At 27.2% G+C, this 20,156-nt stretch overlaps 2 protein-coding genes across 2 annotated transcripts in view; one reads left to right on the top strand and one right to left on the bottom strand.

Moving 5' to 3' along the window:
- The window catches only part of LOC142322078 (lipase maturation factor 2-like), a 73,952-nt gene extending 65,719 nt beyond the window's left edge, over window positions 1-8,233 (top strand). The window contains exon 13 of the mRNA XM_075360729.1: window positions 3,902-8,233. The gene's annotated coding sequence lies outside the window, so the exon portion shown is untranslated. The remainder of the gene's footprint in view (window positions 1-3,901) is intronic.
- An 8,462-nt stretch (window positions 8,234-16,695) lies between these two features.
- LOC142322077 (peroxiredoxin 2-like) overlaps window positions 16,696-20,156 on the bottom strand; it is a 35,184-nt gene continuing 31,723 nt past the window's right edge. The window contains exon 5 of the mRNA XM_075360728.1: window positions 16,696-18,356. Within this exon, the coding sequence (XP_075216843.1) occupies window positions 18,285-18,356 (72 nt within the window). The 3' untranslated portion in view covers window positions 16,696-18,284. The remainder of the gene's footprint in view (window positions 18,357-20,156) is intronic.

Genomic DNA, 20,156 nt, shown 5'->3' with positions numbered 1-20,156 from the left:
GATGAATTTATTTATTTTATAAAAACCAATTAAAGCAGGTTTTGATGAATTATTAGACAAGATAAACTTACATATTATAATTATTAATACTTAAATATAACATTTTTCCCATTTCATATTGTTTTCTGTATTCAGGGATTTTAATAATCATGTAGAAATTTTTATTTTACATATTTATATTTTATTAAAGCTGCTTATAAATTTCTTTTCCTTCTTTTCTTTTTATTCACTGGATTTTTAAAGTAAATTAATAAAGCTTGAGCAAAGGGTGCCAGTGACAAAAATAAAGTGTATTTTGCTACTATTAAATAATTTTTTCCATTCACTTAACTGATTTGTTACAATCCTTCATCCTTTAAATCATAAATTGAAGTCTTTCTTTATATATATATTTATATCTTTAACCCATTTAGTGACCAGAATTTTTTCCCAATTTAGTATTGTTATAATTTTTTCTTTCCTTATATTTTACATTTACATTTCATTATCAGGTTATTAAATGTTAAATCTCTAGTTTTCAGTCCATCTTATTTCTGCATATTCTTTTTGCTTCATAATTTAAATATTTGTATTTTTTTGTTATTTCATTAATCATTGCTTGTTGTTTCACTGCCATCTTCAATTACATTTTTTTTATTTTTCATTGTTTAAAAATAAGTACTTATGAATAGTATAATATAAATTTGAGTGTATTGATAAAAAAAGAAAGCCTTTGTGTAGGCAGGCCTAGTTCACTAAAACATTAATATCGTGTTGGATGTTTATGAAAGTTATATTTTCTAAAAATAGATCTGAATCTCATGTAGTTAATTTTATTTGAATATACAGTTTTTCCTCACTATTAATATCTGTTATTAAATAGTTGGTGATATATGTGTGACTCTTTTTAGTGTCATTTTTTTATACGTTGTAATTTACTATGAATAAAATTTATTTCATACTACATTCATAAAACAAACTTTTTTCTCCTTTCTGTTTTAATGTACACTACTTGCTAATCGATATGAACTGCTGTTTTTCTGTGTATTTTATATTTTTAAAATATGTCCTTTTGTTATTTTATGGAGAAAATAGCTATAAAAAATTATGCAACCTATGAATTTTTATTGCTTGATTAATTTAATTAGCCACAATGTTTTAAAATAAAATTCCCTTGGACTTAGTAGTGTTTTTAAATTTATACATTTATTTTTAATAGTGTACATTGGTGGTAATGTGATTTTTGATCCCTTTGTACTCATAATTAATTTAATGTAATTTGATCACTTTATGTACTCAGAATGGATTTGAAAAAAGGGATATTCTTAACTTATTTTGCATGTATCTATAATTTATATTTATTTATAATCAATCCAGCTATTGTTATTTTATTATTCTTATTTCTATCTTTATTTAATTGAATATTTTCTATTAAAATAAGTGTGGATTTTTTCTATCCAGGATATTTGAATTATTGTAATATATCACTATTATTAAATCTTGCTCTGTCAAAATGTTATTTTTATAATTCTCTATTATGTAGTTTACTTAGCTAATAAATAGCAAAATATTTTGAAACTGTTCATTTGTTATCCATTATTAATTATTTGAATAAATTGTCATTATTAAGATAATTTTTGTGATGCTCAGTTCTTTTTTATAAAAGGAAAAATTGATTGTTAGTTCTTACATACAATTTTAAAATATTTATTTGAAGATAAATTTGAATGAATACTAAAAATTAATTAGTAGTATTAATTTTTATATATTTATATAAGTACCTAGTTTCAGCTCTACGATACACATCTTGCTTATTGTTATTCATAAAAATAATCATTTGAAAGACTAAATATTATAGTTTTTTTTTTTTTTAAAGTGGCATTTATTATTACAACCATTTTCTGGTGAAGAGTACTTATTTGTTAATTTTGATAACTGCAGACTAAAGCCAAATTATAGTTACTTTTATATGTGATGATAAATGAGTTTTGGACAGTGTATGGTGTGAAGGGATTTGAAGCCAAAGCCTTCAGACACTACCAGGTCAGAAGCAGATATATAGGATGCAGGTAATGAGGATGTTTTGAGAGTAATTGAAAGAAGAGCATTATTTAAAATTATAAACAAGAAAGTATAATGATTGTGGATACCTGTTATACCATTCAGTTTGGTTCATTGCCGTGCAGGATGGAAATTTTGTAAAGAAAGATGAGATTGTCTGGACAGTATTAAGATGGTAGGACTTGCTAAGAAGTAATAATATTGGCTACAGAAAGTATGAAATTGTAAGGCCACCACCAACCTTCGAGTTTGAGAAGATGTTGAGAAATTAATAATTAAATATATTATTAATTGCTTATCCTAAGGGAAATACCCATGTTAGCTGATGTACTAGATGCTTAAAACATTGGCAGTTAAAAACAATGTTTTCTGTTGGAAAATATATTACTGTAAACAGTGACAGATTAGTAAACATAAGTAAAATAACCTAAGTATAGTAACATAAGTATACCATTAGTAACATAAGTATAGATCGTGGATACCGGTGTTCTTTGGTGGTTGGGTTTCAATTAACCACACATCTCAGGAATGGTCGAACTGAGAATGTACAAGACTACACTTCATTTACACTCATACATATCATCCTCTGAAGAATTATCTAAATGGTAGTTACCAGAGGCTAAACAGGAAAAAGAGAGAGAAGTAAAGTAACTAAACATAATGTATTAGAATTAATGCATATATGTAAAATCACCAAGGTATATAGAAAATATATTAAAGAAGATGGCTTAATGTGTTAAGGTAAAGTTTATTTTTTAAATAAATGTCATTTGGTTGCATGTGACCATGATCATAGCGAGATCCCAATTTATGGATCACTATGAAAAATTAAACTACCTTTTTAGTGTAATTGTTATTTGTTATTTTATTAATTTAATATGCAAAAATAAATTCTTGTTTCTTGAAGTATTATTATTTATGGACAGTAATTCATTTATTCGTATTAGATAGTTGACATTAAATATCTTAAATAAATTAAATTAAATATCTATCTACAATTTAGAAACTGTTTTCATTTGTTATATTACCTCACAGTATTATTTATAATTATTGTATAATTTATACAATAATTATTATATTATATAATTATTATTTGTATTATTTATTATTATTAAACCAAGGATTTGGAAGTTTGGCAACAGTTGAAATAAATTTTTGTTCTGCTGACAGGAAGAAGACACTTTCATACTGCTGTCATGGTATTTTGAATTGTGTTCAATTTAATTTTCAGCACAGAAGATAGACATTTATTTAAGCTTCTATATATGTTTGGGTTTAAAATGTATTTAATTAGTGTATGCTGCTGCTACTATATTGGCGTACCTGGTGAAAATTATTGGTTTTTTTTTTTAAATAATGGGGTAATATTTCCTAGATGATGAAGTTTTAATGTAGACTGTCAGAATGGTGATACAAGAATGCATTTTTTACATAGGAGATGAATTTACAAACATTTTTGTGAAAATATCAGGCACTATACAGTGCTTTTTCTTTATTTTTTTTATTTTAACCAAACCATGGCATGTATTTCTGAATTTTTAAATATGCATGTTGAGTAATTTTAGTGATTAATAAAATTAAATAACTCTTCAAATAACACAGATCAGAATACATAAAAACAATGCAGTTTGATCTTAATGTGTGCTTGTTTAACAATTCATAACGTTGTTATGTTTTGACATATGTAAGATATATGTAAGTAATAGTTTTTAGTTGCATATTTCATTCATGTAATAGTTACACAATTAATTTTCATATAATTTCCTACTACCAATTGTGTAGATTTTTACAGCAGGTACACTACAACTTTGTAACTAATTAATAATGATGCAGTATAAGTAAATTGTTGCTTTTTTTCTAGGATGAATGGAGTTACACAACAAACATTTTAAGATTAATCCTTTCTACCCAATGAGAGTGCTTGTTGTTCGTTTACATCTACTTTATTTACGTATTTATACTGGTAATGGATATTATAAAACTACTAACAGGTTTTTTTTAATGAAAATATAACACAAAAAGTAACTTATTGAATAGAATTTGTAGAATTGTTAAGATTATTGTATATAAAATACATAAAATGTTTTTCAAGGTTAAGAGCTGAAACTAGTTTTGAGTTTTATATTTAGTGGTATAAGGAACTACAAATTACACATCACTGATAAATAACCCATTGCACTATTAATTGGTAATATTATGTTTTTTATGTAACATTCAGTGTTTTTGATTTTTTTTAAATTAAGTATGTAAGAATTAATTTTTTTAAGTAAATAGTTGTGGCATTTTAAATAGTGATTCAACATTTTAATTACTTTTACTCTTTTTTTTGTGTATTTACTAGTTTTAAAAGAATGATAATATTAATTACACTAACTATAAATTTTGCTTTTATATTAAATTGTAATATTCATTTTATATGATTGATTTATCAGTCAGGATTAAAAAGTAATTTCTTTAAGTTGTTCCTCTCACTCATTAGTTTTTTAATCATTTAACAATATCCCCCTTTTTTAGACATGAATAAATATATCACTGTAAATGAAGGCAGCAATTAGTACTTAAAAATGTTGTATGCTGTACCAGTTGCGTTCTTGAGTGAAGGTAAGAAATTATTTCAACTCTTCAATAATACATATTTTATTTTAGATTGTATTAAATCACTCTAGAATAAAAATCAAATTACATTGTCTAGTTAAAACAATTGCAAAAAATATTTACTGAAATTTTAAGAACATTGTTATCCCAAAGTCGGAGTATGATCTAAATATTTAAAAGTTTTATTTAAGTTGAATATAAATTTTTAGTAGTAATTAAACATACATTAGTACTTTGAATGCCGAAGAATTCTGTCTAGTAATAAAGCATAAAAAAAGTATTTTTATTGAATATTTATGTTCTATTAAGAACTTTGAAAGAATGAAAATTCCAACCATTCTTTATAACATTTATCTCCCATAATCCAGTTCTTAGTTAAACAATTATTTTTTTGAGTAAAACAGTTTCTACCGTATTAAAAAAGATGAGTCTTTAAAATAGAACATACTCCTCTTACATACACAAGATAGGTACAGTTAGTTATTTAATATAACCAAACAACTTATTATGAAAGCTTTAGATTTAATTATTTATGTATTAATAATAATCCTTTATTCTTAGTGTATGATAGATTTAATAAAATTTTATTTATAAACTATTAAACTTGTGCTAAATTGTTAACACCAATATTAACAAAAGGAGGTTGTATAAATAAGAAAAAGACAGCTATGAAATGAGTATTTATTTTGGATAATGATTTAATGAAAAATTACATAAGCTGATGCAGTTGAAAATTTTGCCTACATAAAGTGTCTTTAAAAATGCCAGTTAAATAAAATCTATAAGTAAATAAATAAAAGAATCTATTTTCAAATGTACAGGAAAAATCCCATTAACTAAAACAACAAAACTAACAATGCAAAATAAACCATACATATCGCAAAACATTTTTTGAAATTAAATGTAGAATGTAGGTGATAATTAGAAATATCTAATGATAGACTGCTAATAGTGAGTGCCAAATTACATCCCTAAACAAGGTAAGATAATAATTATTACCTCATAATAAACGACCAGTTACGTAAAAACTGAACAATCGTAGCAATTCAGGACAATTATAACAATTTATTAGTAAATTTATACATAAAGAAGATTAATTATTTTCAGTTTTAATGCTAGGTATCTTTAATAAATTAGAAATTTTAGTAAAATCTTTGATCAGAATAATGCTTCGGAGAATCAAATCTAAATGCCGAGTAACATAAAAAAGAATCGCAAGGTTTTTCAAGTAGTTTTTTTGGACTGCACTCTGTAGACACCATATAACAAAACAATAACTAAAAATGGGATAAACTAAATAAAAATAAAGTGTCTAAATGTATCGATGTTTTTAAAATTTCATTTTTATTTTATTAAAAATATAATTTATGGGTTAAAATGTTGAGGAACCAAAATAAGTTTGACCAAATAAATGTGATTGTTATCAATTGTGATTTTTTCATAAATGCACAAATAATTATCTTACTTTAATTATTTGAAAGACTGTAACTTTTTTATTTGCTTGTTCTATTTTGATTTTTTAATGTATGTATTTTTTTAACATTACAATTTTGTATTTTTATATTGTTAATTATGAATAATTTAAGTGAAGAAACATTAATTAAGATTATGTTTAAGCAATTTAGTAATTTTTAAGTGTTGTTAAAATAATATTAGGATATATATTTATGTATTGTTTTTATTTTACCAAACATAAATTAAATTTCATCATACAAATGTTTAAATTTAAATATTTTATCATAATGTTCATGTTAAATTCGTTAAAATTATTTGTATTTGACTCTGTAAGAGTACTGCACTCTTACAGAGTGCTAATGAAATTTATATTCTCATTAAAATTTCAAAAAATTAAAAACTGAAGCTTGGTTATAACTGCTACTGACAAACTAGATTTGAGAACTGTTACATCTAAAAATTTTATGTAATTGGCAAAGCATGTATGATTTATCTGAAACTGTTTAATTTACAAATTAATTTAATTCTTTTGATGCTGTGACAATAAAATTATTTAAAATTTTGATATCAGTTAAAGGTTCTTAATGATGTACTTCTACAGTGATCATTTTAATATAATACATTTACTTTTAATCTTTTCTCAAAAAAAAAGGCTGTTAGGCTTGTATACTCGCCAAAAGGGAAACAGACTCAACAAGTCAGTCACCAATGGTAACTCCCTCTTACCAAATACTAAGAATGCATTGCCTTTTCAGATCCTGCCATCCTCAGCATTAAAAAGTTCCAGTAGGATCATTCTTGCAGTAGCCGCAAAATCAGTAACAGAAAAGAAGGAATCACGGATTTAGAAATGAAATGGATGGTGAAAAGGGCATTGCAAGGTAAAATATTTTTTTTACTCTGCAATGCCCTGATGAATGAATAAAAGTTATAATTAGTGCATGATGCTTCTAAAAGGAAGGAGAAACTGTCCTCATCCATTTGATTGTCTTAAACCTCATTGGACCTTCATAACCTTTATAGCTGACTACCAATAATGATTCTAAACTCATTATAATATAATACCATATAAGTAGTTTATTTTTACTATGAAACTGTATAAAATCATTAATATAGAACATCAGTAAATAGAATAATTGCATACCAAACACGCTATTTCACTATTCATTAATGAAAAAAAAAAAAGTAGTGAAGTATAAAGCATTTTCTTTTTGTAAAAAACTCTAAGTGTTGGATGCTGTGTTATAGAAACATCACATTTACTGATTTATTATTCTCAGTAAAAATTGTTTATAATTTGTTGTAACCAAGTTTAAACATTCAAAAAGAAGTATATTAGTAACTATTTGGTATAATGTATGATGATAAAATTTTCTTATCACTAATTTTGATTCTGTTTTTAACATTTTTATAAAAGAATGTTCTTAACTTTTTTTGTTCTATAATTATATTTTAATTTAGGTCTTGTATTTAAACATAGCTTGTATGAAAATAAAGTGTGGAGTCACAATTTCTACTTTTATGATTGGTTTCTAAGATGAATTTCCATGAATCTTATATTTTTTTCTGAATTACATACAGAAATCCCATACGTATGTATATTACAGTAGAAGTTTTAGTAGGACACTTCACCAGCAACTGGTAAAATCAGCACTTTTTATTGTGTTTTTCCAATAATCCAAATAAACTAATAAGGACAAAGTTTCTAATACTGCAGTCTTGATAATCAAACTGATCATCCACCATGCAAGTGCAGACCTGAAACCTGTTGCATATTGATGTCTCTCCCCTTCCCACTAAGATATATCCTTTAGGACAGAGTTATCTGGTGTTTTGACATGTAATTCTGTCATTTAGATATGTTTCTATGATTTGTATATTTCCTAAGGTATGGGTGCAATAATAGTTAGCATTGAGGTAACTTAAAATTAATGACTGTAAGAACTCCATATTTATAAATGAGTTCAGTATAATTCTGATAAAGTTATATTTTTTTGATTTCAGATAGCAGTTTCTACCTGAAATTGATTACATGAAAGTAAAGTTAAGAATTCTAAATCAAATTCTATGTAAAGTTATTTTAATAATTATACAGCTGAAAACTGTTGTAATAGTTAATAAATCACTTGTCACAGAAACTTTATTTAATAAGTTTAGTCATGTTTGGTTTAGATTTTGTTTTGGAATATCACAGCACATGTTATAAGAAAATTGATGCTATCCTAGAACATAAGAAAAAAGATGTAATATCTGCAAAAGCTTGGAAATATAACCCCATCACAGCAAAAATCCCAGATACTGAAAGTATTCCAATAATTTTCTTCTAGTAACTGTTTTTTTACAGTTGAGTGTACTATTTTCAAAACTGATTTGTTGTTAAATATATTGCTCTTCTAATGGCTTGCTGGCCTTCAAAAATTGCTATTGTAAGTTTCAATGCAATCAAATTCACATCTGATTGATAAAAAAGGATATTGAAAAAATTCCAAAACTTTATCATTAGTTGGTAATTTATTACTTCAGATTACACTATTTGACTGTGGATTTCACTCATAATGCCTTATTTTCATCAAATCTTAATAATGAAATCACTTTCTTCAATCAGCTGCTCAAGAGGTAGTTTGCTGATAGGTCTCTTAACATAATATGTTTCCTGCCTTATCTTTTCTAAGTACTTAGTAAGTATTCTGCAAATCAAGAAAACAGCTTCAGTCATGGTAAGTATACCAGTCAGTAAACTATTTCTTCAGAAATAGTGGCTTATATGCAGTAGATACAATTCAAGTTAGTCAAACTTTGACATTTTGTACTAATCACCATGAAAACCCTTCACTCTTGACTCACCTTTGTTTCTTGACAAAAGCATCACTGCAATATACATCTAACTAATGCATGGGCTCAACAGATGACTTGTTCTTCCATATCAGTTATCAAATTATGTTTGTCTCAATTTTGTTGTGCTATGTTTGTCAGTCTGTAACTTTCTGTGTAGCTAAATTTAAGTACACCCAATGATAAGTTTGCAGTTTGTGTTCCAATTTCATGCCCATATTCCTGTATTTTTGTTCCGAAATCTTACGTTAATATTCAAAACTTATATTGTTTGTACATAGACGTAATAAATTAAAATTATTTGCACAACTTGAAAGAGAATCAGCACAACAGAAAAACATTAAAACTCCTTGGAGTTTTAGTAATAATATTGTTAAATGTTTGTTTTCTGATTTTTTTTTTTAAGTAATGATAATCGACGGCATGAATTACATTTATCTACATAGTTCAGTTAAATGTTCCACAGCTAAAGTGATAATTATTTTAAAAACAATATTATTTTTCAACAAACTTATAGCAAATCAACAAATCAACTCTACATAAAAATCAGTCCTACATTCTATTAAATTATGAATATTTTGCCCATAAAAATTTAAGAACTGCTTATAAAATTAACAGTGATAGAATTCTAAAATGTACATTTTTATTTTCCTAATTGTAAATTTAAGCCTTCGGGTTTAACTTTACCATCATTAGTATCATATCACAGTGACTATATTTTTTTTTATCTATTTACTTTCACTTCTGTGGTTAATCAAGGAACTTTATTTACTAACTTTTCCAGGACTCTTAGTTTAAAAACATTGTTTATCAATTACCCGCCTTTAATGACTACCATTCAACCTTTTTTAAATATATTTAAAAGAAAAAAAAAACATTTTTTTAATTTTAATTGCTGTAAAATCCATTGATTACTGTAAAATCTATTTCTGTAAATGATCCTGATTAACCCAGGCCTTATCGAGATTAAAAGTAAGATATCTGGTTTCTGCTTGCCTAAATGCATGCATTTGGCAAGTACACATGAAAATGAATACAAGATCAGATTTCTCCCACAGAAATTTTCTATCATTAGTTTGTGGACAGTATGTTTTTTACCACATCAAACTTTAGAATCTGGCAACCCTGTTTTCTTGCCAACTTTTTTTATATACATAGAAATTCTTGTTTGGGCAATTTTTCTAACATATTTTGGATATGCTTTAGCATCATTGCAAATTTTAACATTTGATTCACTACAGTCATTGATGTTAATTTACAATTTAATTAAAATTTATTTTATCCTAAAATTACAGTGAAAAAATTATACATATCTGGTAGACAAATAATAAAGAGCTTAAGGTGTAGTATTTTTTTTTGGTGCTGAAAATTGGGAAAATATTAAAATAAATTCCATCAAAAGGTTTTTTCACAATTTGTAGTTTTTTTGTTCTAATCCATAGATGTTATCCTGCAAATGATCCATAGATGGATCATTTTTTTAAAACCGTTGTTTCAATCAAATTTACATATGAAAATGCAAGAAGTTGATATTCTGGAAAAAATATAATGGATTTATAATAAAGATGTTACAAACAGTAAACAATCTACAACATAACTGTACATACAGCAAATTTTGTGTTTCTACATGTCAGATCATTTTCTTGTTACTGTATATCTGCTTTCCCACCACCACCACCATCTGCTATTCTAAATAAAAAATTAATTTTTTAGTACCTTTGTTATGACTAGTATGTATTTATGCTATTAGTTTGACAACTTCATTCATTTAACTTTTTGTTATTATTATTGTTTGATTTTTTAACTTTGCAAGTAATTTATGTATCTTGTATTTCACAAGTTTTTACTAAATTAAATTTCAGTGGTGTCAAGAGGCTGTATCAATGCACCTGACTTTTTGTTATATTCCTGGAAACTTTACTGTCAAAAAACATTACAAAATTCTTTTAAAAAAAGTACATTTTGGTGTGAAATTTTTTAGACCAAAACAAATCTTTGGCTCCACATAAGGTTTGTCGAGTGTCTGGAAGAGCTTCACCAATGGTCTTTTAAAAAAAAAAAAAATTTTCTGCTTTGGAGAGAACCAACCAACCATAGTGATGATTGTTACTTTGTTCATGTATAATATAAGGATTCAATTTATAACACAGAAAGGGCACTTTTTACCCAAACTTCGATCAGCAATATGCCCTGTAACTCATTGACCAAAAATACCTGTTCCTTCACCACCAAATGAATTAGATCTATTAGATGAAGAAATTGTATCATAGACCTTTCTTAATGAACTGGATGATGAAAATGATTATGAATCTGAAAGTGATGAATCAAAACTCTTCGAACAATCTGAATTAAGTGATTTGGTGAGGGACTTAAACCTTCCTAAGGACTCCACTGAATCTTTAGGCTCAAGGTTGTAGGAAAAAAATTGTTAGCTCCTGGCACTACTTTTTATTGGTTTAGAAACAGAGAAAAAACTTTGTTCAATATTTTTTTCAAGAAGATGGATTAGTTTACTGTAATAATGTACCTGAACTTAAGGAGTCTTAAGGCAGTTCTGCACAATGGAGTTTGGTTCTTTACTATTGGGACATTCTGTTCATTTGAAAGAGTGTTATGAAAATCTTAAGTTACTTTTGATTAAACTTCATTATAATGATCAAGGTTAGACAGTGTGTGGCAGTTTAAAAGTATTTTGTTTCTTGGACATCAAAGCAGTTTTACCAAATATTCATGTTATTTGTGCAAGTGGGATAGTCATGATAGAAAGCAGCACTATAGTAAAAAGAATAACCATCAAGACAAACCTTAAAAAATGGTATTAAAAACATTGAAAGAGAAAGTTTACTAGAGCTAAGCAAAAGTTTAGTAGAGCCGTTACATATTAAAGTAGGGTTAATAAAGTCATTAAAAAAAGATGGAGTGTTTCAAGTATCTTGCATTCAGTTTCCAGGTTTATCAGAAACAAAGATAAGGAAGGTATTTTTGTTTGGTTAGATATAAGGAAGCTTATGAAAGATGAAATATTTTAAGAAATGAAGGAAACGGAAAAACAAGCTTGAAAAGCTTTCAAGAATATAGTTACAAAGTTTCTTAGCAATAAAAAACATACAGATTATAAAAATATGTAAAAAAATCAAGGCTGTAAAATGAGCCTAAATGTACATTTTTTTAATTTTTGCACCTAGACTACTTATCCAAAAATCGTGATGCAGTGAGGGCAGGGAAAAAGATTCCACAAAGATGTGGAATAGATAGAAGATACCAAGAAAGATAGATCATGAGCACGATTGCTGACTACTGTTGGATGTTAAAAAGTGACGACCCACTGCGAGATCACAGAAGAAAAAGCACCAAAATAAACATAATAAGAAGAAAAAGATTTTATAAAAACATAAGTACACAAATAGTATTTTACTGTGTTTTCAAAGTTTTAATGATATTTTAAAATATTTTTTTTTCATATCACTTGTAAATAAAATTCTAAACTTAATTAACAATTGGTTTTTATATTTTAAAAAAAATTCTGAAGTCTTTTTTATAAATTCTTATGCGATTGAGAAAAATTGAGGTCAATACTCAGAAATATAAGAATCGGCTATCAAATTGAAAACAATTTTTTGTTTTTTATCATTAAAAAATGCGGGTCCTATATTGCTTTATGGCAGTACTACAATAATTTTGTTCTTGTATTTCATTGTCGTAATATAACCATTATTAATTAGTTATAAAACTGCCCTGAATGTCATGAAAAAAATAATTTGACTATATTTTTTTGTTGAAAGCTAGTAAGTAAAAATCAATTAATGATTGAAGTAAAGATTTATTTAGCACTTAATAACATTGTATACAAATGATTTGATTGCAATAAAATGGTAAGTCCTATTTCCAGAGCTCAATAAAAGAAAAGTTTAACACATATAAGGTATGAGATGTACTCGTTGAAGCAAGATGCTCTTGTATCATGAATAACTTTGATGGTTGTAAAACGTGTTGACACAAAAAATTGTTTGATTTTGCTTGTAGTTGGTTATAAAAGAAGCACATTTGAAGACAATTGGGAATAACATTAATCTCAAATTGCTGATAAGTGTTAGAAACTGCTGCAGCAGACATATAGAGATGTTATATTATATGCACAAGTGATTGAATGGTACAAATGTTTTACTGAAAATTGAGAAACTAGGCTGCCATGTGTCACAGCAGCAACTGAATAAAAGTTGTGAAAATTAATGTCATTGTATACAATAATGATTGAATAAGCATTAATAAAATAGCAAACATGGTGCATTTATAAGGAGACTATGACCAAAGTCTGTTACAAATTAATCCCCTAAACCTTTAGTCTTTTGGAGTAGAAAAACATCTGGAGATAAATTCGTACTGATATCTGGAACAACTAGTCAATTAGAGCCACAGTTTTGCAATAAGAATTCTATCTTTCAACACAATCCAGAAACAGAGACAACTGATGTACTGAAGAGTGGACAAGGCAGTACTGACAGTTTTATGTTAACGGTTACATAGGTCCCTTAGGATCAAACAGTTAATATCATACCCTGATGTTCTGAGAATTAGTGAGTAAGAATAACCCCCAATCTGTGGGAGAATGACAACTGGATGCTCCCAGTATCCTGGAGTATCAAGCTGGATAAGATCCCAGTATTGTACACCCATCTTGCTCACCAAAATTAATTCCTTGCAACTTTCTTTATTTTCTAAAGCTGAAATTCACATTGAAGAAATCCAGTTTCTGATAGTGGCTGGGTTAAAGAAAAAATAGAGCTACTGAAGCACGTAACACCTGATGACTTGCAGTGCTGCTTTAAGTAATGTAAGATTTGTATGGAGGGGAAGATATTGGAGCCAGCAGAGTCTCGTAGAATTTTTCCTGCTTAGGTTCTGAAGAATCATGATCCCTGTTAAATATTCAGGTTCTGAGCAGTTGCTTTAACATGTTGCCCTAAACTTACTGCATACTGTAATGACTTGTGTATTACTAACTAGGTCTTCATCCAGCAATTTTTTTAGTGCTTCAGATTATAGTAATTTATACACTGCACATTTATCCATACCCCCTTTTATGATTTCCTTTCATTGATCAAATTCTGTTAATATAGTTTTAATTTATATGTTCATACAAGCCTCTACAGACCTATTTCAACAGTTACATTGTTGTGTATGCTAATAAACCTTTGAGGTTTTCATTTTCCAAAATCAGTGCTAAGACAACCATTTGGATGTCAAAATAACAGAAAAACTTAAACTGTGCCTCTTTCCTGGATGATGACACCTTATTTTCATCTCTCTTCTATTCTAAAGGTATCTGTCTTCAGTTAAGATTAAGAGGCGTCTCCTGTTAAGATTAACAAGTATTTGCCTGGGCATTTATCTTATGCTGCTAGTACCAACTTTGAATCATTATGTTTGATATTTGTTCTTCAGATCATCCATTTCAATCTTGATTCAGTCTTCTGAACTAGAAAGTTCTATAGCTTATCAGGATGTTCAATTATTTAATGGTTACTTAGTCAATATATTTGGACCATTCAAGAGATTATTTCTAAAGAAGCTCACAATGTTGCTTTTTGTGTTAACAGTGTATAAGAACTACCTATCTCATGAAGACAATGTGATAATTAAATGAATAAAAGTATAAAATTTAAACCAGTATGCAAGGTCTGGTTATAAAGTTCTGAGATTGGGCATGTAAAATACCATAAAGTAAAAATCTATCCTTCAATGTACTCTTTGCCAACATACCACTGCTTCCAGATCTTACATTGTTTGAAACTTAGTTTTTGATTTTGCATCTTCTTCGGGCAAACTTTTTATTTTTTGTAATGAATAAAATTTGCAGGTGTTTGATTTGGTAAAGAATTCAATACTTAGTTTTTAGCAAACACAAACATTTTCTTATCACTTTTGTGAAGTCTTACTAGCACCTAAAGATAATACTGTTGTCATGAGATAACAAGAGTATTATTTTTACCATGAGGTTCTGAAGCAGTCATGATCATAACTTTGGTAAGAAGAAAAATTTTGGACTATTCAAATTATCTATTGGCACATAAGTTCTTGATTACATTGAAATGCCTTATCACATAAGACTTTTTTTTTCAAGAGGTTCACTTGCTGTTACACTCATTTCTGGTGTCAGAAAAAATATACTTTTGATCCACCTCAAAGGTGTTCACTATTTTTCTGCACCCCTTAGATTCTATTTTAAGCGAATAACACTTGAGCATTGAAATAAATTTTACATAGTAATTGAGAATCTAAGGTGTGCAGAAGATTACTATGTAAAATTTGTTTCAATGTCTCCTTGTTTTTTACTATATCTGTTACTATTCTAATGCTCAGATGTTATTCGCTTAAATTAATTTCATCAATTTATTTAACTGTTTTTGAAGTGATAAAATATATGAAGGAACATTTGTTCCTTATTTTCTTTTTAGCTCTTAATAAGATCTGTGTGTTTGTCCATCACTAAAACACAAATTGTGTGACTGCCACCACCATAATTTTTAAGAGATCTCATGTTTAGTGAGAAACTGAAATCTATGCATTGTACGGTTGCAAACTAGTAATGAATTTAATTGTAATCTGAAAATTAATTATGAAAATACTACCAAAGTTAGTATGTCAAAATAAGACAAATCTAGTCATTCATTAAGAATATCCTTATAAAATTTAATGAGACTTAAGTTACCCAGTCAATTCAGATGAGTCAGTTTCAAAAAGCTCTGAACTACTGTTTAATTCAAGGGATGTTTACTCAAATCTGCTAGACTAGGTAGAAATATATGTTTTTTTTGTAAATATGGATACTTTAAATATGTTCTGTCTGATTAATTGTACCATAAATAGCCATCTGCAACTCTATATAACACTGATGGCTTAGTAGAAACAGAAAAATTGATCCTTACAGTCTTGTGTGTAACTCATAATCAAAAAGATGTGCAGTTCCTAGTAAACTGCATAGAACCAGTGACAGAATCAGTTGAAAATTTTAGCTTTTTTCTTTAAAATACAAATTAGTTTTGCAGGGTTGGTGGAATATTAACTTTTTAGGGAATTTTTTTTAAAATGTGCAAATCAGCTTTTAAGCCTAAAATTACAATATATGTTCAATTTTCAAAATGCTTAATTAAATTGTGCATATTATTATAAGAACGAGTGCTAGTAGCAAAATGTATAGTTAAATTAACATATGAATAAAAATTTTATGTAAAAATTTGCACATGCATTGAAATGTCACTGTAATAAATAGCTTAATTATATGAACACAGGATGTGTAGTTTTTATAACTCCAATTCACTTCAATACAATGGTTTGTGCTTATTTGTAATATTTTCAAAGATAATGCAGCAATTAAAAGGAAAGGAAAGACCCCGAGGGTTTAATTAATAAAATCAATGATAAATAACCAAGGGACATTATCCATCAAACAGAAAGCTTCTTGTTGGTAAGAAGAACTGGATAAATGCACATTAATGCAATCTAAGCATAAGTTTGTGTAATGTATTAAAAACAATAAATTTCAAAGTAGTATCTGTATTACCAAAGAAAACAAAAAAGTATCAAATGTTAGTAATCAAAGCAAAATAAAGATGTAGTGGATGTGAGAACACAAGAAAAATAATCATTTTACTGAATAAATTCAGTCTTGGAACATAATCATCATTTTCAGAGGTTAAATGAAGCAATCAATTTTGACATTCTCTATTTAGCAATTACAATGATAAAAAAATGAATGAAAATAATTAACACATATAATGTCTGAATTATTTATTCATGCTGATCAGTAAATAAAACAATCTTATCTTACAATTTCAATTAAAAAATAAATATGATTTGGCTAAATATACAGTATTTAATTAACACACTCTTACTTTCTACTCTTCACATCAATTAACTGGTTTTTCTTCTTTAATGATCTTCAACTAATGAAATTATTTATAATTTCATAAATGTAAAGAGTACACATACGTTTAATTTACTCTTTCTGGAATTTGTTTCTTGACAGAGTCGGTAATTAAAACGGTCATTAATTATACATTATTAATAATATTATTTAACAGCATCAAGTATGTTAAACTAAAATGAAATTAACTCAATGATTATTACAGATCGAGAAACATCAACTGTGTAACGGAAAATAAATCAAAAAATTCAAAAGAGTATACAATTTAAGTTCACTTACACAGAAGGTGCCGTCAGTGACAGCATGAAAATTTCAAACAGTGGTGTGAATGTAAAATGAATAAGTATATGTAAAATGGCTTTTCAGCAGTTTAACAGACTAACTTTCAATCTAACTAAGAATAACAAAGATGGGTTAAAACAAGAAAGTTAAAAAGTCTTTTAAAGAAATTTTTACATTAAATTACCATATCATCATAAATTGAAAATCTTTATAATAATTTACCAGACAAAATCAAATGGAATTTCAAATTTCTAAGCAAATAATATAAGTAGCTAGTAATAAATACACAATCCCTGGCGTTGAAAGTGTTAAAGAAAATATTTCTAAAAATGTGTGATGTCATTTGAATAATACTACCAGTCTTTTTAAACTTAAGAAAAGGTTTTAACAGGCTGTGCATAAAACTGTTTACAAATGAGAATGTTCACAAAAAGTAAACAGAAGAAAACATCTTTCATTAACTTTATAATAACTTGTTTATACTTGCAATTTTAATGCTAATTTCTGAATAATTTAATTATGAATAAAAAAACTATACAAAATTCAAATTGAAGTTAGTTTTTTTACAATGCTTATTCCAACTGGACAACAAAAGAGGTAATTATTTTTAATACAAAATATAAAAAAAACAGTTCCATGTGAATGTAATCACAAATACACTTACTTCTCACACTTTTTAAGTTATAAATCTGAAACAAGTAACTAAAACTTAGTGACAAACAAAAAGCAAAAGCCAGAGCAATAGAAATTAAATAGAATGAATGAATAAAAATTTTCACTATCTACTGTTTTAATAAATTATCACTAATCTCTCATCATTATTTTTTAATAAATGAAAACTTATTTTCTAACAAAATATAGGCATATAAAAATTCAAAATGTTTGCATAAGAAAAAATATAAATATTGTAGATTTATATATAAATATATATACACTTATACAAATGAATAACTTAAAAAATTACTTTAAAATAAGTTAAATATCAGTCTTAGAATTTGAATATAAAAAGTGATGTTAATATAGTACTACTTATAAAATGTTCATGAAAATAATCACATAAAAGTTGTTCTAATACATAAAAAAAAATCATTCCATTTTTAAATTAATTTGTTAAACAAGTAATGGGAAATTTTATAGAGGAAATGCAATTTGTTCATTATTCTTCATGTGCAGTTGTAGTTGTGGTCTTTTCAAAGAAATCCTTCTTTTTTATAGGATCTGGAACTATCTGTAAAAACAAAAAAATTTAGTCAAGAACAAATAAATAATATAAAAAATGTTTACTATTAAAACTGAATCTGGAATTAGTTGGTAAAACCTATCAAAAATTAGCAGATGTAATTTTCAGCTATAAAAATTGTACTTTGATATACAACAAACTTATCAATGTTAATAACTTATTCAGAGTTACCAACTAACTCCCATAAATTTAGGCTAGTTAGGAATGAACCTGACCCAATTTACACGCTTTAACGTATCAGAATATCAGTTAATTAATCTTACTTAAAATTAAATTTAAATCTTTAAAAATTAAATTCAGTTTATCTCCAGAAAAAATAACTCAAGATTTTGGGAAAAATAAATTATAAACTATAAAAACTACTTCAATTAATTTGAAATAAAAGTATTAATGAGAAATGGTCAGGAGTTCATAAAAAATAAAAATTTAAAACTAAATGCCACTTTCATTGTTAAATAATCATTATCTGTAGATTCAAAGGAATTAAGTAATTTTAATAACAAGATATTCAATATTTTCATTTCACTTACATCCATGTAACCAAGGTACACTCTGTCAAATAGGTTTGTGGTTTAAGATATCAAAAGCATCTTTTTGTTTTATATGAAGATATACAAATTAACTATCATCTGTCACTACTTACCACTTGTAAGTAGTACTTTAAAATAATTAGTGAAACCACGAAACCACTAATTGGTTTCACAAACAAACCATAACAGAGTTACAATCATATTCAGCTGATGAAGATAACATGATACATAATTCATCACAGTGTAGAAAATCTCTACTAAGAAGATAAAAAAATGTAGTCTGAGCTGTAGCATGAAAGCAAATATCAAAGTTCTTACAATTTTCAAATGTTAACTGAAGTGGAGAGCATTCAAACACATAATCAATTCAATGAGACTGCTAATTATCGTTTACTAGAATATGAGGGAGGAGCTTCAGTATAAAAATAATTTTATTTTTGGAACTACCTTCCTTTCAGGTGAAGGATCCAAGCTACTACGTCAAATTCTATATTTTTCTAAAAAACTCAAACATTTTTACAACAAATTTTTAATTTGGTTTTTCAATTTAATAATTAATATCCAAAAAATAAACTTCAGAATGTTAGAACATAAATTATCATAACTCCCAATAAAGAATAATATGTTGTTTTTAATTTTTTAATATATTAATATAGTTTTAATCGTGCTGAAACTTTTTAATGTTGATGTACGAGGTGTGATCAAAAAATACGGTCAATAATTTTTTATTAAAAAAAGTAATAATCTCCTTCAAAGTACTGCTCTTGGCTAGCAATGCACTTATTCCAACGTAGACTCCATGACTGGAGGCGTCTTTCGGAAGAGCTTTCAGATGCTCGGTCATGGCCCTCTCAATGTCAGTAATGGTGTCAAAACGTTTTCCTTTATGCACAGTTTTAATTTTTGAGAAGAGCCAAAAGTCACATGGTGCTAAATCCGGTGAGTGTGGTGGATGTGGACAGACAGGAACACTTTTTTCGGCCAAAAACTCACGAATGAGAAGCGAGATATGACACGGCGCGTTGTCGTGGTGAAGAAGGAAGCCATTGGTTCATTTTGCACTCACTTGTCTCATTTGCAATTCATTAGTTAAAATGCTTTGAACGGATCCGTACGAGATGTTAAGGTCTTCCAATAGCTCTCAAATAGTCATTCGCCTGTTTGAACGAACCATTGTTTCCACTTTTTGCACATTTTCAACTGTTTTTGAGGTTACTGGACGTCCCACATACTGCTCGTCTTCAACAGGCTCATTTCC

This window comes from Lycorma delicatula, chromosome 3 (assembly GCF_047948215.1).
Source record: "Lycorma delicatula isolate Av1 chromosome 3, ASM4794821v1, whole genome shotgun sequence".
Lineage (NCBI taxonomy): Eukaryota > Metazoa > Arthropoda > Insecta > Hemiptera > Fulgoridae > Lycorma > Lycorma delicatula.
This window is presented reverse-complemented; position numbering and strand designations above follow the sequence as displayed.